General features: G+C 47.5%; 3 protein-coding genes across 3 annotated transcripts; all 3 read right to left on the reverse strand.

The window, feature by feature from the left end:
• On the reverse strand, window positions 687-3,577 carry LOC100156674 (myeloid-associated differentiation marker-like). Its single transcript, XM_003356661.2, has one exon. It carries the CDS (start codon window positions 3,575-3,577, stop codon window positions 2,642-2,644), a length of 936 nt encoding a protein of 311 aa, XP_003356709.1. The 3' UTR covers window positions 687-2,641.
• Window positions 8,722-10,415, reverse strand: LOC100152264 (myeloid-associated differentiation marker-like). Its single transcript, XM_021100049.1, is given in 3 exon segments — window positions 8,722-9,507; window positions 9,509-9,930; window positions 10,410-10,415. Coding segments are annotated over 3 exon segments (606 nt in total). The 3' UTR covers window positions 8,722-9,329.
• On the reverse strand, window positions 10,779-11,517 carry LOC110261553 (myeloid-associated differentiation marker-like). Its single transcript, XM_021098957.1, has one exon. The coding sequence runs from the start codon at window positions 11,255-11,257 to the stop codon at window positions 10,880-10,882; it is 378 nt and encodes a 125-aa protein (XP_020954616.1). The 5' UTR covers window positions 11,258-11,517; the 3' UTR covers window positions 10,779-10,879.

The raw sequence follows: 22,067 nt of genomic DNA on the forward strand, positions 1-22,067 counted from the left end.
CTGGAACCTGCTTCCACTCTCCTTCTGAGTCCATTCGGGAAGCGGTGTGAGCCAAGGCCAGCACGGCCCGAGTGAGGGTCTGGATCCGGCAAAATGGCCAGTGTGTGCTATCCACCTGTCAACGGGCTGGCGACTGTGGCCTCCCCCAGTTCCCCGACAACAGTGGCACAAGAGGCCAGCTCGGTTGTCGGCTTCCCGGCCAACGCACCAAAAAGGTTGCAGAAACCGCAAAAACCGTGGCAATGGAAGGAGACAAACAGCACTTGGAGATATGGAAAAGCAAGGCTTATTCAGCACTGGTGCGAGCTCAGAGGAGTCACCTCCAGAGTCTGAGCACCAGGTCTTTGTTCTCAGTAAATTTTATACACTACAAGGTCTTGATTTTCCCATGTAAGCATTAGGACCTCCCCGCATCCCCAAGCAGACAGTGATCCTCACTAAGAAACTGAGCAAGCAAGGTTACAGAAGTGGAACTGATAAGCAATGATAGGTACGTGATTAGCAGGGCTGCTGGCTTGGACAGAGGGCACACAGTTGCTGCATTATTACAAGAAGGGTGGTATAGTGACGAGCATAGCTGGAAAGGCTTGCAGCTTCCTTCTTAGCCAAGGGCGGCGGGGGGGGGGGGGTTGTTCTTTAGTTAAAACTGCATTTCAGCACCATGATGGGAACTCCACCATTGGAGGATGTCCTAGAGCAGACACTTCTGCCCTTGGGGTTCTGGTTAACACACAAGGCAGGTGCACAATACACCCTCCTTAGGAGGCAGGAGGACCAAAGAGCAAAGAAACATTTTTAGCTTTAAACTTTTCGTGCCTTAAAATGTGCATTTTATTTCTTTCCTTCTTAAGATGTTCCTGCCATGTGAGGCCCCTGGGTGAGGAACCCCTGCTTCCTCCCAGGACAGGAGTGAGAGGCAGCTGTGAGGGGCCTTCTCCTCCACTCCCCCACAGCTCCGCTGGCCTGGCCCCTCTGCCCTGCTGACACTGGGATGCTGGACTCTGAGGCTTTGCACCGAGAGCAGGCAAGGAAGAAGGATTGTGGTGCCTCGCAGCCACCAGTTCCTGTAAGGAGCTGCTTTCCACACCCTGAGCATGCACAAACATTTGCACAGAGGCCTCCAGGTGCTGGCAGAGCCCCTTTCAGACCTAGGGGGCAGGATGTTGGGCACTGGGGTGAGGCCAAACTGCCAGTGTCCCAGGGCTGGGCCAAGCCCCTAAGACTCTGCCTAAGATGGGAATTGGGAGGCAGTGGGGCAGGCTTGCAGAGATGCTGGTTTGTATGAGAATGGAAATCTACTCAGTTTCTTCTGAACTCCAGGCAAATGTGGGTCAATGAGGGAAGGTTGATTTTGTGGCTTTGTCTTTTATTTTCGGATTGAGGTTTAAAAAGGACATCATGAGTGTGGGAGAAGGGACAATTCTCTCTCTGATGGACAGCAGAGGCTGATGGGAGCCAGAAGCTCCAGGAAACCTTTTAACAATGATACACATTCATATTATTGCATTATTTGGGAGTCCCAGAGAAGCAGGAAGCAGCAGCAGAAAACAACTGGCCAACAAGAAACGCATGTGGGCATAGCACTGTCAAGCAGTACAAGTACTTTGACTCTTCCCATCCTCCCGCTCCCCCCAAGAGATCTGAAACATACTTCCCCTTTAAGAGTATGCTAGTTTGAGCACACAGTACTTTTGGCCCTTGTGATGAGAAAAAAGAACGGAAAAGCTACCCAGGCTGTGCCACCTTAAGCCTGGCAGTGGCCATTTTCTCCTTGCAGAGGCAGGGCCAGCTGTCTTGGCACTGAGGCTGGTGGGTCACAGGCTTGTCCCTCACAAACACTTCACACAGTTGTCTTGAAGACAACGCACTCAGTCCTTGGCCAGTTCTGTTTTTGACTCCCCAGAGAGCAGCGGGAATGGAAGGCACCTGCTCCTTGCTACCTTGTAAATGGGCTCTAGTCAGAGCATTTTGAATAAGCCTGCAACGACTCTGGAGCCAGTTTCAGGTGGGACTGGTGTGCTACCAGGCGGGCAGGGCCTCCGCCCCAGGGTTTCTGCTTTAAGCCTCTTGCTCACTGGAAATTATTGACCCCCACAGTTGTTTTTGTTAATGTTTAAAGGGGAGGTACACTGCACACCAGCCTCCACTGGGAGAAAGGGGGCTGAATTCCTAGCGACCCACCCCCACCAAACACACACACCAACTAATGCACAGCAGGGGACAGGCGGCTTTGGCCATGAGGCCCCTCCCAAGGCCCAGGGTAGGAAGAGCTGCACAGAGGCCTGTGTGATGTGAGTTCAGCACCTTAGGGGATGAGGGGGGCAGAGAAGGAAGATGTCTCAGGGCCCCTATTGATGCGAAGAAGAAAGAAGTGTCAGCGCACAGGAGATTAGAAAAGAACAGACGACCAGAAGGAGCCAGAGCAGAACATGTAGAAAAGGTAAGAGCAGCAAGAGGACGAGGGAGAACAGGATGTGGGCCACCAAAGAAAAGAGGAAGGGAGACAGAGCAGAGGAGGGAAGGGGACAGAAAAGGGAGTGAGACGAGTGGGGAAGGATGCGAGAAGGCAGCGAGGAGAGCCAGGAAGAGGATCTCAGGGGGCATCAGACTCCAGAAAGATACCTCTGGTGAGAAGAGTGACTCAGGAGCCCCTGGGAGGATCTTCAGTCCCCACAGAAACCCGACAGGACCAGAACACCAGGTCAGCCACGTAAAGGAGCAAGTTGATGGCAGTCAGGACAGTCACAGCCAGTCGCTGGTCCCAGGGGCACACGTAGTAGTTGGGGTCACCCATAATTGAGCAGTTCACATCACTGGACCGCTGGGGCTGGCCCCCCACCTTCTCATCAAACTGGTAGAGAGGCCAGAGGACCACCGCACTGGCATAGAGGAGGACGGAGAGCAGGGTGAGCCCCAGCTGGAAAATGGGGAAGGGGATGGGCAGCCTGTATTCACAGTCCCCCAGGTTCAGTACAAGGACCACGGCGGCCTGGAGGAAACAGATGGTGTACACGGCCACGCACCACCTCAGGGCCGGCTGGTCGTGGTACAGGGAGGTGTTGCTGATGAAGGCGAAGATGACACAGGCCGTGAAGGTCTCCAGCACCTTCAGCAGGCCTGGCACAGTGAGCACATAGCAGGTGACATCACTGAACCAAAAAACTCTCCAGATCACTCCCACTTCCACGGCATAAAGCAGAAATGCGATGCAAGAGAATACAATGGCAGCGATGGCCCGGTCCCGGTAAGGCCCATAAGGCAGGAATTGGACGTAGGTGGTGGAGTAGATGACGGAGACAGAGAGACAGAGGAGAGCAGCATAACAGGCATAGGTGACAGAATATTTGTACCTGATGGAAGGAAAATCAGACATGAGTTTCCAAATCTGGAGCATGAGGATGATGAGAGTCACAGCAAAACAGAAGCACCAGATGGACAGGGTCCAGTTACCTAGAGCCCCCCGCCCAATGCCCATGTCAGCCACCAGGGAGAAAGCCACACAAGTGGAGAAGAGCTGACACACTTGGAGGCAGCAGTCCGATAAACAGTCAGCTCCACCTATCGACAAGGTGGACATGGTAGTTGTGATGTTCAGGCAGGTTGAGGTCACAGGAATGCCAGTGGTTTTTGCTCAGGACCTGTCAGGGAAAGACCCACCCTGGAGATGGATTCAGTCAGACGCTTGGAAGAGGCTCAGGGGCCTGTGGTGGCTGAGGCTCAGGATCTGCAGAGTTTGAACCACTGGCCCAGATGCTTGGCTAATGGCACAGCTGCTCCAGAATGATGGTCCCACTCATCCCCCTTGGCCTTATCAGGGGGCTGGTCTGATCTCAAACCTCACAGCTGGGTTGGGTCTGGCCTCAAACCATAAACATTTTTTACCTTTTTGAGCTTTTTGCCATTATCTATGGAGAAACAGCATAGGAGGGTCCTTATCTACAATCTCAGAACTTCAAGTCTCTCAAAACTGAAAATGAATTTTTTTTTTAAAAAAATTGTTTTGTAACAAATTTTGATCTAAACAGATGTGAGAAAATTAATGGTCTTTGTTTAATTGACTTAGTGGGCATTTGCAAAAGTGCCGTTGTGGAAATACCAATGTGTTTTACTACAAGGCACTTTCAGACCCCAGTGAGGTGTTATGTCCTACAGAGTAGAGGCACGATGTCACCTGACTGAAGCTGAAGAATTCTCAGTTCGGGAGCATATCTGGAGTAGTGGGTTCTAGGGATAACTCCATTTTTTGATGAGAAATCTAAGGTTCAGGGAATCAGGTGCTTTCTTAAGCTCCAAAGGTGAGGAGTGGGCACCCAGATAACAATGCCAAAGCTGTGTATTTGAGCCCTGTGCTCTCCAGCCCAGCGTTGCACCAGGGCCTGTGGGTGGGAGCCCATGACCAAAGCTTGGGGCTCTGGGAACCCAAGACCCCCCTCAGGGCCACAGCCTCCTTCGCAGAAACCTGAAGGGACAGGAGTCTGGCCTCTCCTCCCTGCAGCCACCACGAGAAGGAGCTGCCATCTCAGGTGACACAGCCCCACCCAGAGGAGGGCAGGTTCAGAGGTGAACATGGAGAGGTCATGTTTATCTAAAGCCAGAGGTTTGCCTGAGTTTCCCCACCATCCCTTTTCCATTCTAATCTGTGAACATGGTGAGAAAAGAAATGTTTCCATTTCTGGCTTGCACATAATGGAACTCAAACTTTAGGCTACCAGCCTGTTTGTGACCTATCAAATGCACATTGTACACCTGCTTTAATCATTAAAGCAAAGGACTCGTTGACCAGAAATAAAGACTCTGGACACTACAAATAGAGACCAAATGCCCTCCTTCCTGGGACACCAGTGCTGGTTCTCCTTCAGGGACAAGACTCCTTCAACAGGAGCCAAGGCCATACTGACTCACCTTTTAAGTGCTGATCTGGTTTCCTGAAACCTGCAAGCAGGGGATCCCTGACTTGTTGATGTTCTCTGTTCTGACTGTGATGAAAACCACGCTTCTCTGGAGCCTTTTCCCAGCCTTAGGAGAGGCTGTCTTCTGGGCTGTAATACTCAGTTTGGCTCAATTAAAACTCTTTTCTATTCTTATTAGACATTGCTCATTGATTACTTTCATCAACAATGGATGGTGTCCCCATCGAAGCATATTCTAGACTTGGCCGAGACCTGCCTGCTAAGTAGCCCCCCCGTGTTAGACTTGAAATATAGTGAGTTGGGGTGGCAGTGTGACTAAGCAGGACCCTATGGGGTCTTCCTGGGACAGACCTCTCCCACCACGTCCACTGCATGCCTCTTGTTTGCAGAAAGTATTTAGTCTCCCAGCTCTCCCTTAAGTCACAAAAGCCTGGTTCAAGAACTAATTATTGATAGGAGGTGAACATGTAATGACAAAAAATATCAGTTGGGCCAGGAGGACTGGCAACAATTTAAACAGGAAATCTGTCATTTGGCAGTCACAGAATCCTTGGTTCCTCCCTGAAGTACACAGGTAACAGTATGTGATGCATATTCCAGAGTTCTGTTACAGATACTAAAGTCCCCATGAAACAGAAGTTAACTACATGGTGACCATGAAGTCCTCAGACTGACTGGTGCCTGAAGGTTAATGCTGTTAACCCCTGTTTCCCCACCCTGTGACTTCAAGGTCAACCAGTCAGAGAACTGTGATCAAGCTGATCATACAAATCCTCTTTCAATTTGCCTTTAAAAAAGCTTTCCTGGAGTTCCCGTCATGGCTCAGTGGTTAATGAATCCGACTAGGAACCATGAGATTTCGGGTTCGGTCCCTGGCCTCGCTCAGTGGGTTAAGGATCCGCCGTTGCTGTGAGCTGTGGTGTAGGTTAGAGACGCGGCTTGGATCCCATGTTGCTGCAGCTCTGGCGTAGACCGGTGGCTACAGCTCTGATTCCACCCCTAGCCTGGGAACCTCCATATGCCAGTTCTAGAAAAGGCAAAAAAGACAAAAAAAAAAAAAAAAAAAAAAAGGCTTTCCTGAAACCCATCTAGGAGTTTGTTTTTTTAGAGCAAAAACTGCCCTAGATCCCTTATCTGGCGCCTCCCGTTAAACTCTGTACTTTCCTTCACCACCACCTGGTGTCAGGAGGTTGGCAAGGGGACACAACTCCCACTTGTCTTTAGTAGCACAAATGGCTGGGAAGATAATGACCTGGGCAAAGGAAGAGAGAGGAGGAGGTGACAAAGGGCAGAAAAGGAGGAGAGCATTTGGACCAAATGCCCTTCTCTAGGTCAGTGCTCCCCCTACCCTTGTGAGTCTCAGACACTGAGGGACCCAGGATTATGACCCGGGGGCCTTGGAGCCATGTCACCACCAGGCCCTAGTGCAGCTGTACAAGCTTTTCGGTAAACTTTTAAAAAATAAGACAAAGAGTGTGTTTTTCATTTTTGGTATCTAGAATACAGAAAGAAATTCCACAACTCTTTAAAGACAAAGACAAAGCCAATCTTCCTAAATATTTTAATATAGCTTACTGATTTAAATGATGCAATATAACAACTATAATGGAAAAATAAAAATCATATATAAAAATAAAGGATGCAATATTTTTATACTTCTTTAGATATCATAGAATTGTAATTTAAAATTTTTAATTTCTTATTTTACCCTCTGTACAAATTTAAGTCTTGCTCCAGGGTTCTGGCCTATGGGAATGGTTACAGTATTCCAAAAATGAAAATTAATGCAAGAAAGAAGTGATTTAGATGCACTAAATTCACCTAATCAGTCATTGTGGTACTTTGGAAAAATTTATCAGTTGTGCATAGTTTGAAAATATAGGCTGAAATATTTTGCAAATACAGATATGTGAATGGTAGGTAAACACAAAAAAAGTGCTCAAAAGCATTAATAGTGAGAAAAATGCAAAGTATAACCCCAGTAAGATATTAGTTCACCCCTTAAACATATACAATTATTGTTTCTAAAAACAGAGAACAAAAGACAAGAAACATGGAGTTCCCGTTGTGGCGCAGTGGTTAACGAATCCGACTAGGAACCATGAGGTTGCGGGTTCGGTCCCTGCCCTTGCTCGGTGGGTTAACGATCCGGCGTTGCCGTGAGCTGTGGTGTAGGTTGCAGACGCGGCTCGGATCCCGCGTTGCTGTGGCTCTGGCGTAGGCCGGTGGCTACAGCTCCGATTCAACCCCTAGCCTGGGAACCTCCATATGCCTCGGGAGCGGCCCAAGAAATAGCAACAACAACAACAACAACAAAAAGACAAAAAAAAAAAAAAAAAAAAAAAAAAAGACAAGAAACATGAGTCAGTACCAAGTTGTCTTAGTTTTCACCTGAAGAAGCTTGAATTTTATTCTTTAAAAATGTTTGAAATTTTTAAGAAAGGTAATTTCTCAAAATTAAAAAAAATAAAACATGATTTTTAAAATAAAGTTTCAGGAAGATTAATCTGACATATATTCACAGAATGGCTAATTTAATAAAAATAATATAACATAAAAAATAAAAACCATAGTACTTCCTTTACTAGAAAGGAAGTATTAAAGTCCTTAAAAATATGGAAGATATAAGATAAAGTAATCTGATTGTCCAGATGATGTGTTTAAAAATTTGGGACCAAAATTATCTTGCCAAATCATCAGGAGTCTGTTCCACAGTTTAAATATTTTTATAGGACCGTCTCATTAATAACATTTTTACTTTGTTTGCAACAGTTCTTAACAGTTAACTCCCTTATTATCATACTGTAAAAGACAACAATTTATGAAAAGATGCTCTAATAATTAGAGACAGGCAAATCAAAACTACAATGAGATACCACCCTCACAGTGGTCAGAATGGCCATCATTACAAAGTCTACAGATAACAAATGCTGAAGAGCGTGTGGAGGAAAGGGAATCCTCCTACACTGTTGGTGGAAATATGAGCTGGTGCAGCCACTATGGAAAGCAATATAGAAGCTCATCCGAGAACTAAAAACAGAATTACCATATGATCCAGCAATCCTACTCCTGGGCATACATTTGGACGAAACTATAATTCAAAACAATTCATGTACCCCTATGTTCATAGCAACATTACAACAGGCAAGGCATAGAAACAACTGAAATGTCCATTTGCAGATGAACGGATAAAGAAGTGATACATATATGCAGTGGAATACTGCTCAGCCATAAAAAAAGAATGAAATAATGCCATTTGTAAGCAATATGGATGCAATTAGAGATTATCATACTAAGCAAGGTTAAGTCAGAAATAGAAAGACAAATACCATATGATGTCACTTATATGTGGAATCTAAACTATGGCACAAACAAGCCTACTACAAAAGGGAAACAAACTCATAGACATTGAGAACATAATGGGTGCCAAGGAGGAAGGGGTGTGGGGAAAGGATGGACTGGGAATTAGGGGTGAATAGATGCAAACTATTACATATAAACATCAACAAGGTCCTACTCTATAGCACAGTCACTTAAATTCAATATCCTGGGATAAACCATAATGGAAAAATAATATTAAAAAAGAATGTGTGGGAGTTCCCGTCTTGGCGCAGTGGTTAACGAATCCAACTAGGAACCATGAGGCTGTGGGTTCAATCCCTGGCCTCGCTCAGTGGGTTAAGGATCCGCCATTGCTGTGAGCTGTGGTGTAGGCCAGTGGCTATAGCTCATATTAGACCCCTAGCCTGGGAAACTCCATATGCTGCAGGTGTGGCCCTAGAAAAGACAAAAAAAAAAAAAAAGCGTGTGTTTGTATATCTGTTTGTATGTATGTTTGTATATCTATAAATAGACATAATTTAAAAATTTAATTTTCCTAAAAGACAATGTTTTAATGTATTTTTATGTAATTCACATTTTTACCTCTTTACTAAGCCCACTGTTTAGTTTTGCTAACTTTGGTATTTGTCTTTAACAAGACATTCTTTTTTTTCTTCTTCTTCTTTTTATAGCTGCACTATTGCCTATAGGACTTCCTGGCCTAGGGATTGAATTGGAACTGCAGCTTTGGTCTACACCACACCATGGCAACTGGATCAGAGATTTCAGCATCCCTATTGACAAAGAGAAGGCAAATGGGAGCAAGAGGCAGTCAGGACACGAGATGAGAAAACTAAGGATGACCAGAAAAGGGCCAAAAGTCAGAAAATATGAGGCAGAAAAAGAGGCAAACAGGATGTGGGCAACCAAAAAGAATAGGAAGGGAGACAGAGCAGAAGGAAGGAACAGAAAAGAGAATGAGATGAGTGGGGAAGGAGGTGAGAAGGGAGAGAGGGAGCCAGGAAGAGGGCGTCAGGGCATGTGGGACATAAGACTTGGTAAGAAGAGGGAAATGGGAGCCCCTGGTCTGATCCTCAGTTAACTAACACAAAACAGGTCGATGGAGTACACGAGGTCAACCACGTAAATCAGCAGGTTGATGGCTGTCAGGATGGCCACAGCCAGTCGTTGGTCCCAGACACACATGAAGATCCCACTGCTGCAGGTGGCATCGCTGGACCACTGGGGCTGACCTCCAAACTCCTCGTTGAACTGACAGAGGCCAGAGGACCACAGCAGTGAGGTAGAAGAGGGTGGAGACCACTGTCTGACACAACATGAAACAGGTGAAGGGCGGCCTTATGTCACATTCACACTTGTGTTCCAGGATGGCCACGGTCACCAGGATGGAGCAGATGGAGTACACGGCCACACACCACCTCAGGGCCAGATGGTGCTGGTACAGGGAGGGGTTGCTGATGAAGGCGAAGATGACACAAGCCACAAAAATCTCCAGCCTTTTGAGCAGGCCTGGAAAGGAGCAGGAGGCGGCCTCAGCGTGGACACAGGTCCAGACCACTTCTATGGCATAAGCCACAGAAGCGATGCAGGAAAATGCAGTGGTGGCAATGGCGTAGTTCCTGGGAGGGCCATCAGGAATGAACTGAAGGTAGATGATGGGGTGTCGGGAGCCATAAGGCTGCTCCAGTAAAGAAAGCAAAGCCACAGTTGGCAACTGTGTGAGACTTGTCTGGTTAGCAGAGCTACAGACAAGCTGAAGAAAGAAGAAGGATTGCAGAGCAATCCCTTGAAAAACATCGGCTCCAGGAAAATAAAAATGATATCCCCTAAAAAATATGTTAATCTATTTTTTCTGTGTTTATCCTTCTTTTTCTATCTTTGATTCACAGCTTTCTTACAGTTAAGGATTTGCCCCGGGTACGTAAAACACTTGAACCAAAACAGAGTGAAGTTATTTAAACAATGTAATGGAAAAAGCCTTTGTTTTGGAGTAACAATTTATGGCACCTATTTTGTGAGAGTATACAGGGGAAACTTATGATTTCAGTTCCTTTACTTAAAAAGAAGTTTGGGGCTGGGAAAAATGTTGTTTGGCCTATAAATTGCTATTTTCTATAACAGATATATCTTTTATCAAATAACAGTGTCACCTGTAACTTTCATCCCTTGTGGGGGCATTTGTTAATTTTTGGGTATAATACTCCTTTCTATTGAAATTGGTGGTTTGGAACTTACGTAAATCAGCACAATAGGTTAAATGCTTAGCTTGCTGGCGCCAAATAAATCGTAGTCTCAACAATGTCATGAGCCCAAGGCTTTCATGCCTTTTTGTTAACTACATACGCCTGTAGTTAAAGAATGTTAGGTATCATAGTTTATGACTTATTAAAGCTTTGTTCTTAATATAAAATAGAATAGCTACTATTGTTGACCTTTTAAGAAAAATACAGTGTGAAACTTTAAGTTTGTAATCTTGAAGGAAAATCTAAAGTTGAAAGGAACATGTTTTAACTAACCTTTTTTTTGATCTCAGGTGGAGGGAACAGAAAGGGCTTTAAATCAAATGTTAATGTCAAATCTTACACGAAACCTGATTGTGATATGGTATAAAAACTGATGCTTTTCATTTAATAAATTGGGTCATCTGCAGCATGCAGCTGAGGAGTTGGCTCCAATTCTTTCCACGCCGTTTGTAGCTCATCCTCTCCTTCGGCACTCCCTGGCTGTTGGGGCTGGACCTCGGCAATGGGGTAGGTGATGGAAGCTGAGAGGCAGAAGAGAGTGAAGTAGCTGGCATAGATGATGAGAAAGCTGTCCCAGGAGGAGAAATCAGAGTCCAACTCCAATAACTCGACTATGAGGATGATGAGGGTCACTGTGAAGCAGAAGTACCAGATGAGCACGGACGAGTTATTTAAGTCCTCATTCCAAGCGCCGACAATGACCACCAGGGAGAAGGCCACGCAGGTGGAGAGCAGCTGCAGGAGGTGGAGGAAGTAGCCCATGAGGTCACAGAGCCCAGGCCTGAGGGGGATCACATGCGGTCGTGATGCTCAGGTGAGCCACTGTCAGCAGAATGGCCGCAGTCTTCACTAACGACCCACCAGAGAAAGATCTGCCTCTGGAGGTGGATGAAGTCAGACACCTGTGGAGGCTGAGGCTCAGGATCTGCGGAGTTTGAACCATTGGCCCAGATACTTGGGTAACAGCATGGCTGCTCCAGAATGATGCTCCCCACCATCCCCCTTGGCCTTATCAGAAGACTGGTCTTATCCCAAACCTCACAGCAGGGTGTGTCTGACCGTGAACATTTTTTAAAACCTCTTTGATCTTTTTGCCATTATCTATGGAGACTCGGGGTAGGATGGTCCTTATCCCAAACTGCAGAGCTCTGAACATTGAAGAAGAGTTTTAAAAAATTTTGTTTGGTAAGATCATTTGACCTGAATGGACATGAGACAATTTATGGTGAAAGTTTAAAAGATCAGTTGTGGAAATGCTGCTGTGTTAGATTACAAGGTACTTTCAGACTCCCGTAGGGTGTTACCTTACAGAGTAGATGTACCATGTTACCCGTCTGAAGCTAAAAATTCAGTCTGGAGCATACCTGGCCCCAAAGTTCTCAGGACAGGGAGTGTACATTGTACTGCTAACCCATTTTACAACAGAAACTCAGGTTCAGGGAATCGAGTGCCTCCCTAAGATCCCATGACTAGGAAGTGGGCACCCACATAACAGTGCCAAAGCTGTGGGTTTAAGCCCTGTGCTCTCCAGCCCAGCATTGCAGCAGGGCCCGTGGGTGCGAGCCCACGACCAAAGCTCGGGGCTCTAAGAACCCAGGACACCCCTCAGGGCCCAGCCTCCTTCACAGCATCCTGAAGGGACAGGAGTCTGGCCTGTCCTTCCTGTAGCCACCACTAGAAGGAGCTGCCATCTGAGGGGACACAGCCCCACCAAGAGGAGGGCAGGTGCAGAGGTGAGCAGGGAGAGGCCCTGGGGGAGAGCAAGGCAGTGGGGACAAGATGACATGGGAAGTGGGAACCGGTTTGCACCCCTCCCCCCAGGTTTGCCTAATGTGTGCTCTCCCCCATTTGGGAAGGAAACCCCAACACTCATTTCATATGTGCACACAGGTGTGTAAGGATGTCTGCCGATGTTTTTCTTGTTTTATCAACATGAGCCCGTGTCACGCACACTGCATCCTGCTTTTCTACCCCTGCCCCCAGGTGCGGCTGGTCCTCTCCAGTGGTCTGAGTCCTCTCCATCCCTGTTGCTTCTTTCTTTCCTTTCTCCATCCTGTAGGCATTTGGACAGAACACCCTTCTCTAGATCAGTGCTTCCTCCCCTGTGAGTCTCAGACAGTGGGGGACACAGGATTACGACCAGAATCCACGTGACCACCGTGCTCTAGAGCAGGAGGTGTGCAAGCTTTTCTGGAATCTTTTAAAAATTTTTTAATTATAACAAAAGCTTTATTTCATTTTGCCTTTTAGGGCCACACCCAAGGCATATGGAGGTTCCCAGGCTAGGGGTGGAATTGGAGCTATAGCTGCCAGTCTATACCACAGCTCACAGCAATGCCAGATCCTTAACCCACTGAGCGAGGCCAGGGATTGAACCCACAACCTCATGGTTCCTAGTTGGATTCATTTCCACTGCACCACGACGGGAACTCCAAGGCCTTATTTTTTCTATATCTGGAAATTCATCTTGGCTTTCATAGCTACTGCAACAAATTATCACAAGCTTGTAGGCTTAAAGCAACAGAAATTTATTCTGTCACTTTTCTGGACCCCCAAAGTCTAAAATTAAGGTGTCAGCAGGGCCGTGTAGTCGATGCTCCAGGGGAAGGTCCTTCCTTTCCTCTTTTATCTTCTGGAGGCTGCTCAACTCCATCTCTGTCTCCACCTTCACTTGGTCATCCTCTCTCAGCTCTGTGTGTGCAAATCTCTCTGTCTTGTCTTTTGTAAAGACACCAGTCACCCTCAATCCATGATGATTTCCATGTCAATATACTAATTATTTCTGCAAAGGCCCTGTTGGGTACCAGTTTTGTTAACTTCCCAGGCTGGAGTTGTTTTGAGACAAGTAGACAATAGTACAGCCATTTTTTGGAAAGGAGTGGGGACCAGCCTTGTGCCAAACAGGCCTTGCAAGCTAAAGAACGAAGTCCCTGAGGGCCTGAGCCCCAGAGGCAACAGCCTGGCCTGCAGAAGTAAAATATTAACTTTATCTCTGTTATACCAGCGCTATACCTAATTGCCACAATATAAGAAGGTATAGCTATAGCTGTGGTGACCATAAGATGGGTTTTGAAATTTGTGTAGCACAGGAAAATATACTCAATAGTTTGTAATAACCTGTATAGGAAAAAAAGAATGGATATAACTGATTCACTTTGCTGTACACCTGAAACTAACACAACATTCTAAGTCAATTATATTCCAACAAATTTTTTTCTTTTTTTTTTTTTTTTGGCTTTTTAGGGGCACACCCAAGGCATATGGAGGTTCCCAGGCTAGGGGTGGAATAGGAGCTGCAGCTGCTGGGCTACACCACAGCCACAGCACACAGGATCTGAGCCACATGTGTGACCTACACCACAGCTCATGGCAACGCTGGATCCTTACTTAACCCATTGAGCAAAGCCAGGGATCAAACCCGCAACCTCAGGGTTACTAGTCAGATTAATTTATGCTGTGCCACAATGGGAACTCCTACTGCAATAAAATTTTTTTTAAAATGGATGGAAGCTGGGAGTTCCCGTCGTGGCGCAGTGGTTAACGAATCCGACTAGGAACCATGAGGTTGCGGGTTCGGTCCCTGCCCTTTCTCAGTGGGTTAACGATCCGGCGTTGCCGTGAGCTGTGGTGTAGGTTGCAGACGCGGCTCGGATCCCGCGTTGCTGTGGCTCTGGTGTAGGCTGGTGGCTGCAGCTCCGATTCAACTCCTAGCCTGGGAACCTCCATATGCCTCGGGAGCAGCCCAAGAAATAGCAACAACAACAACAACAACAACAAAAGACAAAAAGACAAAAGAAAAAAAAAATGGATGGAAGCTATTAAAAAAAAAAAAAGAAAAAAAAAAAGAAGCCACAACTATAAAATTAACCCTATCTGCTCCGGTGTTTCTTCAGAGCATTCTCCTTCTCCCTCCCACAGCAGCACTCCCTATGCTTCATAGCACCTGTGGAGCCACCTGCTGCTGATCAAGGAAGTTTGATGATTTCTGGGAATTATGAGTGATCATGAGATGAACCCTCCCTTTTGTGAGAAAAGCAACTTCTACTTGGGGAACTGGCATTTCCTCCTCACCTTCTCCCTTGTACACAAGAGATTTCTTTTAATAAAAAGCTTTGCTAGGAGTTCCCATTGTGGCGCAGCAGAAACAAATCCAGCTAGTGTCCATGAGGATAAGGGTTCGATCCCTGCCCTCGCTCAGTGGGTTAAGGATCTGGTATTGCTTTGATGTGTGGTGCAAGTCGCAGACGTGGCTTGGATCCCATATTGCTGTGGCTGTGGTGTAGGCCGGTGGCTGCAGCTCCAATTCCATGCCTAGCCTGGGATGGGAACTTCCATATGCTGCAGGTCTGGCCCTAAAAAAAAAAAAAAAAAAAAAGCTTTGCTTGCCTAAGCATCTTATGGAAATGATATCCATTTCTACAGTGTTGTTGTCCAAGAATCTGGAAAGGGCCTTAGAGGTCATGCACATTTGCCCCAAACCCAAAAGAAGAGAAGACCTGGGACTTTGATTTCTCTGGTGGAGACTTTAAAAATAAATCCAAAACTCCCATGGAGGCAGAGATCAGCCTTGCCCTTTGCTCTTGCTGAAGGGCGTGGTTTTCCTGGTCTCTCCTTTGCTCTGAGGCTGCAGGCCACATGGTCCTGGCTTTAAGGAATTGTCTCAGCTCCAGCTCCTTACCTGGTGTCATCCCAAAGCCTCCTTCCTGACCCAAGTGGGCATAAAGACTGGCCTTCCATTGGCCAGGCCCAATTCTCCCTTCTCCCTCCTCCCTGCCACATGCAAGCAGAAGTCACAGCAACTCTGCCCCTTGAGATTTGAGATCCTTTAGCAATCATTTAATCTGAAAACTCCTTCCTCTTTTCTTTGCCTTCTTAACTCCATTTTTTTCTTTCTTTCTTTCTTTTTTTTTTTTTTTTTTTTTTTTTTTGTCTTTTTGCTATTTCTTTGGGGCCGCTCCCACGGCATATGGAGGTTCCCAGGCTAGGGTCCAATCGGAGCTGTAGCCACCGGCCTACGCCAGGGCCACAGCAACGCGGGATCCGAGCCGCGTCTGCAACCTACACCACAGCTCACGGCAATGCTGGATCATTAACCCACTGAGCAAGGGCAGGGATCGAACCCGCAACCTCATGGTTCCTAGTCGGATTCGTTAACCACTGCGCCACGACGGGAACTCCCATTTTTTTCTTTAAGATATCACCTCTTCCAGGAAGTCTTCCTGCATTTCACTGGCTCTATCTCCCATTGTTTCACAGTGACACTTCTAAGCCTTTGCCCTCTGTGAAGCAGCATGCTTGAGCGGGACACCACAAGCTTACCTGGACACGACAAGTGAGATGAGGAGGAAGAGGGATGGTGCAGGAGCAGCAGATAAGGCTCAGCACGGATGGGCGTGGATGAGGGAAGTACGCTGGGTTTTAGCTGTAAGTGAGGCTGCCCTTACCGCCTCTAAGGAGGGGTTGCTCAATCAGATGCCCACTTTGGAGTGGACATCTGGCTGTTAGGAGGAAAATGAAATGGAGACCCAAGAATCTGGGTGGAGGCTGGTAAAGCTTTTCCAGAAATGTATCTCTTACAATTCACCTGAGTCAGGAAACCTTCCCTGGGGTGATGTTCCTTCTGATGCTCAGCCTCTCCTCCGTCTTGCTCTCCGTCCTTCTCTCCCATTGTCTGAGCATTTCCGGTCCTCAGGACTTGGGCTGAGACCACCTCTGCTCTGTGTATCTGCTTTTCTCCCTCTAGACCGTGGCTGTAGAGTCCACACAGTCAGCAAATATTGTTGTGCACCAAGTGTGTGCCAGGCACTATTTGATGAATGGGGTGGAGAACAGAGAACAGAACCAATAGTTTCTGCCCTCATGGAGCATAAGTTCTAGCACAGGAGATGGACAATGTCCAAATCAATACGTAATACCATGACGTGGTGATAAATGTAACAACAAAGGGAAAACAGGGAGCAAGAATTGTTGGAGTGTGAGGAGGTGAGCAAGGCTGCTGTATTAGGTGTGGAGGAAATGGGGGGGGGGCCTGCTCTATTAATGTGACATTTAAGAATTACTGGATGTAGTGAATAGGCTCTGTGATGACAACTCCCCAATTTGAGCCTCCAGAGCTCATCTCTATTGACAGAGAAGGTCATGTCCATCTCTCTCCCAATCTCTCCCTCTGCATAGCTCAGGGCACCTCACACTCATTGCATCCAGTCCCATCTCTTGAACCCCCACCCCCAACTCACACTGCCCCTTCCCCATCTTTCCCGTCTCAGCCATGGCACCACCTTCACAGATGCTCCTCACAAAACACTCATGAATCCACCCACTCTTCTTCGTCTCTAGAGCCACCGCCTAGTCCAGATCCATCCATCCCCTCACCTGGACACCTGCCAGAAGCTTCTCCCTGATCCATCCATCTCCGCTCTTTACCTCAATATCTGATTTGAATGGAACTCAAACTGAGACACTTTGAAGGCTGCTCTTTCCTTCATTAGGAGGAAAAACAAATTCCAAAGGTCATCTCCAAAGCCCTGCAACTTCAGACCCCTCCCCACCACTCCACCCTCATCTCCTCCCTCTCTCCAGACCCTGAGAACTCCTTCAGTCCCTTCTGGTCATCTCAGGGCCTTTCCCCTTACATCTCACCTGCCCTCAACCTAAACTGGGACCAGAGCTCAGCCTGGCGCATGTACCCTGTGCTCAGTCAGTGCCAGTCTAAGCCTCGGTTTCCTCATCCAGAAAATGGAGTTAATAGCATCTGCTCTTAGACATGAAAAATCTTGATTCCACCCTGCAGAAAACTTCTCTGGCAACTTAAGCAGAGAACAACTCTACTAGGAGGATGCTGAGTCATTTGGAGAATTATCAGGGAGGGACCAGCTTCAGAACTAGCCTAGACCAGGAAGAAGGGGTGCTGGGCAGCCAGGGCACAGCCAAGGGCCACTGGTCCAGGCACTGGGGGCCTTGGAGACACACACTGGATTCTACTGCAGGCCCCGGGATTGGGAATTCTGATAAGACCTTGTGTCTGTGTATTGCCTGCATTTAAGGTGTGTGTCCAGGCCCCACTTACTGGCCAGGTCAAATATTTATCTGGCCTTTTTAGTGTCTTATTGAGGGTAAGGCACAGCCACTCCCCAAGACTCCTGTGATGGGGACATCCTCAAATACGGTGGGAGTTCTGGTTCTCAGTGGTTCCTTTCCATGGTGACATCCATGGGTTGTTAGGAGGATTAAATGGGATGAAACAGGATTCAGTGATTCTCAAACATTTCCCTTAAGACAGAAGGGATGGAATGTACACTGGTCAGGAGTTTCAGCCTGGAACATGGGGCTGAAAACTCCTGTAATACTCACTCTGCAAACACCTCCATGGGCCGGGCCCACTTCTCAGCATGGGGAATGTATCAGTGAACAAAGGAGAAGAATTTCCTACTTAAAGGATCTGTGTTGTAGCATTTATCTTTAAAGCTGTATGTTTTACTGGGAAGTGAATGCAGAGTTTTGCACTCTGTTTTATAATAGCGTTGTAATAATACAGCCATAACATACGAGGCTTGTTTCAGTCCAGAGGAATGCTTTCCTACTAACGGGCTCGTGTCTGTCCTGGCCTATTGGCTAAAAGATACAGAAATCTGTGTCTTCATGTGCCTATGTTAGAACAAGTTCTAGTTGACACCAAGAACAAAGCTTAAATCGAATTTGTGGGAAAGGAATAGAGAAAGCTGGGGTGCCAAAGTCTTGGGGAGGGGGCAGAGGGTAAGAGAAATAATGGAGGGGTCTGGAGTCTTGCCAGCCTCTGCCAGGGTCTAGGATCAGAATATTCTGGGAGTTCCTGTCAAGGCTCAGCAGTTAACAAACCTGACTAGAGTCCCTAAGGATGCAGGTTTGATCCCTGGCCTCGCTCAGGGTTAAGGATCTGGCTTGCTGTGAGCTGTGGTGTGCCATGAGGCTCAGATCCCAAGTAGCTATGGCTGTGGCTCCACTTGGACCCCTAGCCTGGGAACCTCCATATGCCTCAGATGCAGCCCTAAAAAGCAAAAAAAATAAATAGATAAATACAAATAAAAAATAAATAAATAGAAAGAATATTCTGAATGCATCTCCTCTTTCTGAAGTACCAGAAATAGCCAGACTTCTTTCTTTTCATGGATTTTCATAAGGAGTTGTCCCAGACTTGGAACAAGAGTGTTCCTGGGGGGCAGTGGTCTGGGTTGATGAGCAGCTGGCCTCTGCTCATAATGGACTTGCACCACTGTGGTCATCAAGTGTCCTGTGGGATGGCTTCTTCCTCCAGCAGTGGGCAGTCGGGAGCCCCAGGGGCAGGCAGCCTGCAGCCAGGAGAAGGGGAGTCACTTCCCTTGGCAGTAGTGCTAAGAGGGTGATGGTGGCCCAAAGGCTGGTCAGAGCCGAGGCAGGGATGGAAAGAGGCCACAGGGAGCCATCCACCCATGATCAGCCTGTTTGACCAGATGGGTCATTTAAGAGAACTTCGTTCCCTGAAGAAGCTCACTCTCCTTCCAGGCAAAGCACTGGAGGGACTTGTGGAAACAGATGCTGTTGGAGTAAGGGTGGGGGATGGGCTTGAACTGAGCTTCCCCCACCTCCCACCCCTGCTCAGGAGCACACCCAGAGAAGACCAACTGGAATCAACCCTCACCAGCCCAGCCTGGCTCTGGAAGAGGCCCCAGATTACAGCTCACACGTTCTGTCAGCTCAGAAAGGGTCCCTGAGCCCTGGGGCTGCAGTTGGGTGGTGTTGACACGACAGCTGTAAGAGGTGACACACACAGTGCTCACTGCAGGGCAGGTCTGCTCCAGACCCCCTGGTTCCTCCCAGCAGCCCCGTGAGCCATGTCCTCACTGTCCCCATCTTCCCAGGCACAGGGAGTGTCACTGGCCCAAGATCATATAACTAGTAAGTGGAGGAGCTGGGATTAGAACCCAAGTTCTTGTGTTCAGGATCTTAAACTCTGCCTGGCATTGGCTTTGTACCTTTTACCCAAGAGGGAAAGAAGCCAATGTTTCCTCAGCTTCAGCTCTGTGACTAGGTGACTTGTTACCACTATTTCATTCATCTTCAGGGATATTATTATTGTCATCCCCATTTCATAGGTGATGAAACTGAGGCTCAGAGAGGACGTTCTGTCATTTCCTCAAGGTCACACAGTTCCTCCTGACAGAGCCTGGATTTGAATACAAGTCTGTCTCCCGCAAAGCTCAGTGCATAATAGACCTTCAGTGAATGCTGTGACCCTGTGCTCTTGGATCTGGGAGTCGTCTCCTGGACCCCTGCGTGTTTTGGTCTTGCTGCAGCACTGTCATCTCAGCCAGACTATTTCCTGTTGGCAACCCAACCAGACAATGCCAGAGAAAGAGTGGAAACCCAAGGTGGGGGCTGACTGGAGCCTTGCCAACCCCCTCTGACCACCTGCATCCCCACAAGGGATCTTCAGACAGGAGCCAGCCTGTTGTGGGGTAGGTATCTAGGTGCCCAAGTTCTCAGAAGAAGGCCCTCTTCTCCATTCAAAGATGGATAGAGAAGGCTGGCTCCATGATTTCTCCAACAGGCTGGTCCAGAGCCAGAGAATAAGAATACCTGTACCCTGGACTCTGTCCTGGACATGGCTCAGACTACAGTCTGGGGCATGTGGTAACTGGAGTCATCCCCTGGAGGAAGCTCTGACCCACTAGACTGGGGCTTAAGCAGCTCTGGCTCGTTGCCTGCTGGGCTTGGGCACTGGGGAGACCTGGCATCAATTGTGTGCTAAGGGGCTGAGGGAGACCTCAGCCTGGGAACCACAGTACCTGGTCCTGCCTCACTTTGCCACACACAGGGGGACTATGGAAAAGTCCTGCCACCTCCCTGGGGTCCAGCTACACCTTCTCTCCGAAAGAAAGGTGAGACTAATCACAGCTTTCTTTTGAGCTCTTAAGTGAGGAGACTGGACCTTGTCTTGGAATTGGGACAAATGACCCTCAACCCCCACCAAAGACAAAGAATGGAGCAGCTGCCCTCCTGAGCCATGAGGCTTAGACAATGAGCCTCAGGTGAGCCCACTCCTGGGCAAGTCTTTTACTAAAGCATAGAGGCATCGCCATCCTCCTGGGAAGGGTGGTCCTAGGTTGGGTTCAATTTAATTCAGGAAAATATCAATATGGGATTCTGCACCCAGAGTTCTTGAGGTCAATGCATACTTCTTTTTCTCAATGAAAAAAATTAATCAATAGTTAATCAAAAAAGAAATGGAAAATCTATTGGAGCCAATTGGAGGATTATAACAGGGCAACAGTCCTTCTGAAAGGCTGAGACCTGTCGCCAAAAGGTAAGGGAGGATGTATGTGATGTTGGCAAAGGGGTACCTGCAACCAAGCACACATCGAGTAGAGTGTAATACTCTTCCCAAGGAGCAACTATCCCAGTTGATGGCTTTAGAACTTTTCTTAGTATGGAAAGATGCAAGAAACTTACTTCATGAAAATATCTCCTGAATATATCTGAGGGCTGGTTCTGCCAGTTTTCCCAGAGCACCAAGTGTCTCGTCCTGATCTTCACCCTGACTTCCTTTAGGGTGGATGGGAGGTCAGCAACTGCAATGGCTCATGATTTGCTTCTCAGAGAACTGAGCAGTGAGCAACACTCTTTATACCCAAATCCCCTCCCTTTGGTTTTATTTTCAAGCAAAACTTAGGAGGCGTTGTTGACCTATATGTCCCAGAGTTCCGTGAACACTCATCCCGAGATCCATCTAGAATCTCGTTGCCAGGCCACTCAAGGTGCCATTACTCATCTAGTCCTGAGAACAGGAGCAGAAGCCGCTGGACCACCTGTCCTAACAGTCTGTCAGGCTCGAGGCAAGGGTCTCCGCTTTTTGCCTCTTCCTATTTTCGGTCACATTCTTAAAGTCATGGGTCTTACGGAAACACATATCGGGTCAATTGTTTCAAATCACCTAATCGTCATTATATTTATTGGAGGCTCCCACACACATTCATTAGTGCAAGAAATGATAATCTTGTAAAATAGGAGGAATACAAATAATACAGCTAGTGACATTAATAAAGTCCTAATTAAGTAGTGTCATCTTCTAGGGCCATTCATGACTGAGGCCAAAAGAAGAAAAAACTTACCTTTCTGGGTGAGTAGGTATTTCTGCCCTTGGGGAGGTCTGGTTAAAGATAATGCAGAGACACCATGCACCCTAGAGGGGAGCGAGAAGGCCCAAATGGGCAAAGAACAATTTTCTGTTTAAATGTCCCCTGTCTTGACTTAAAATATGGAAATTATTATATTATTTCTTAAGATTTTCCTGCCAAGGGGACCACCTCCGTGAGCCCTCCCCATCCACCCAGCCTGCCCCTGGGTGAGGAGCTCCTGTTTCCTCCTGGACAAGAGTGAGAGGCAGCCCTGAGGGTCCTTCCCCTCCTCTCCACCACAGCCTTGCTGCCTGGCCCCTCTGCCCTGCTGACACTGGGATGCTGGGCTCTGGGGCTTTGTGCCAAGAGTGAAATAGGAAGAGGCTTGTGGTGCCTCCACAGCCACCAGTTACTGGAAAGGGCTGCTGGTCTCGATGCTCATA

Source organism: Sus scrofa, chromosome 7, assembly GCF_000003025.6.
Source record: "Sus scrofa isolate TJ Tabasco breed Duroc chromosome 7, Sscrofa11.1, whole genome shotgun sequence".
In the NCBI taxonomy this organism is placed as follows: Eukaryota; Metazoa; Chordata; class Mammalia; order Artiodactyla; family Suidae; genus Sus; species Sus scrofa.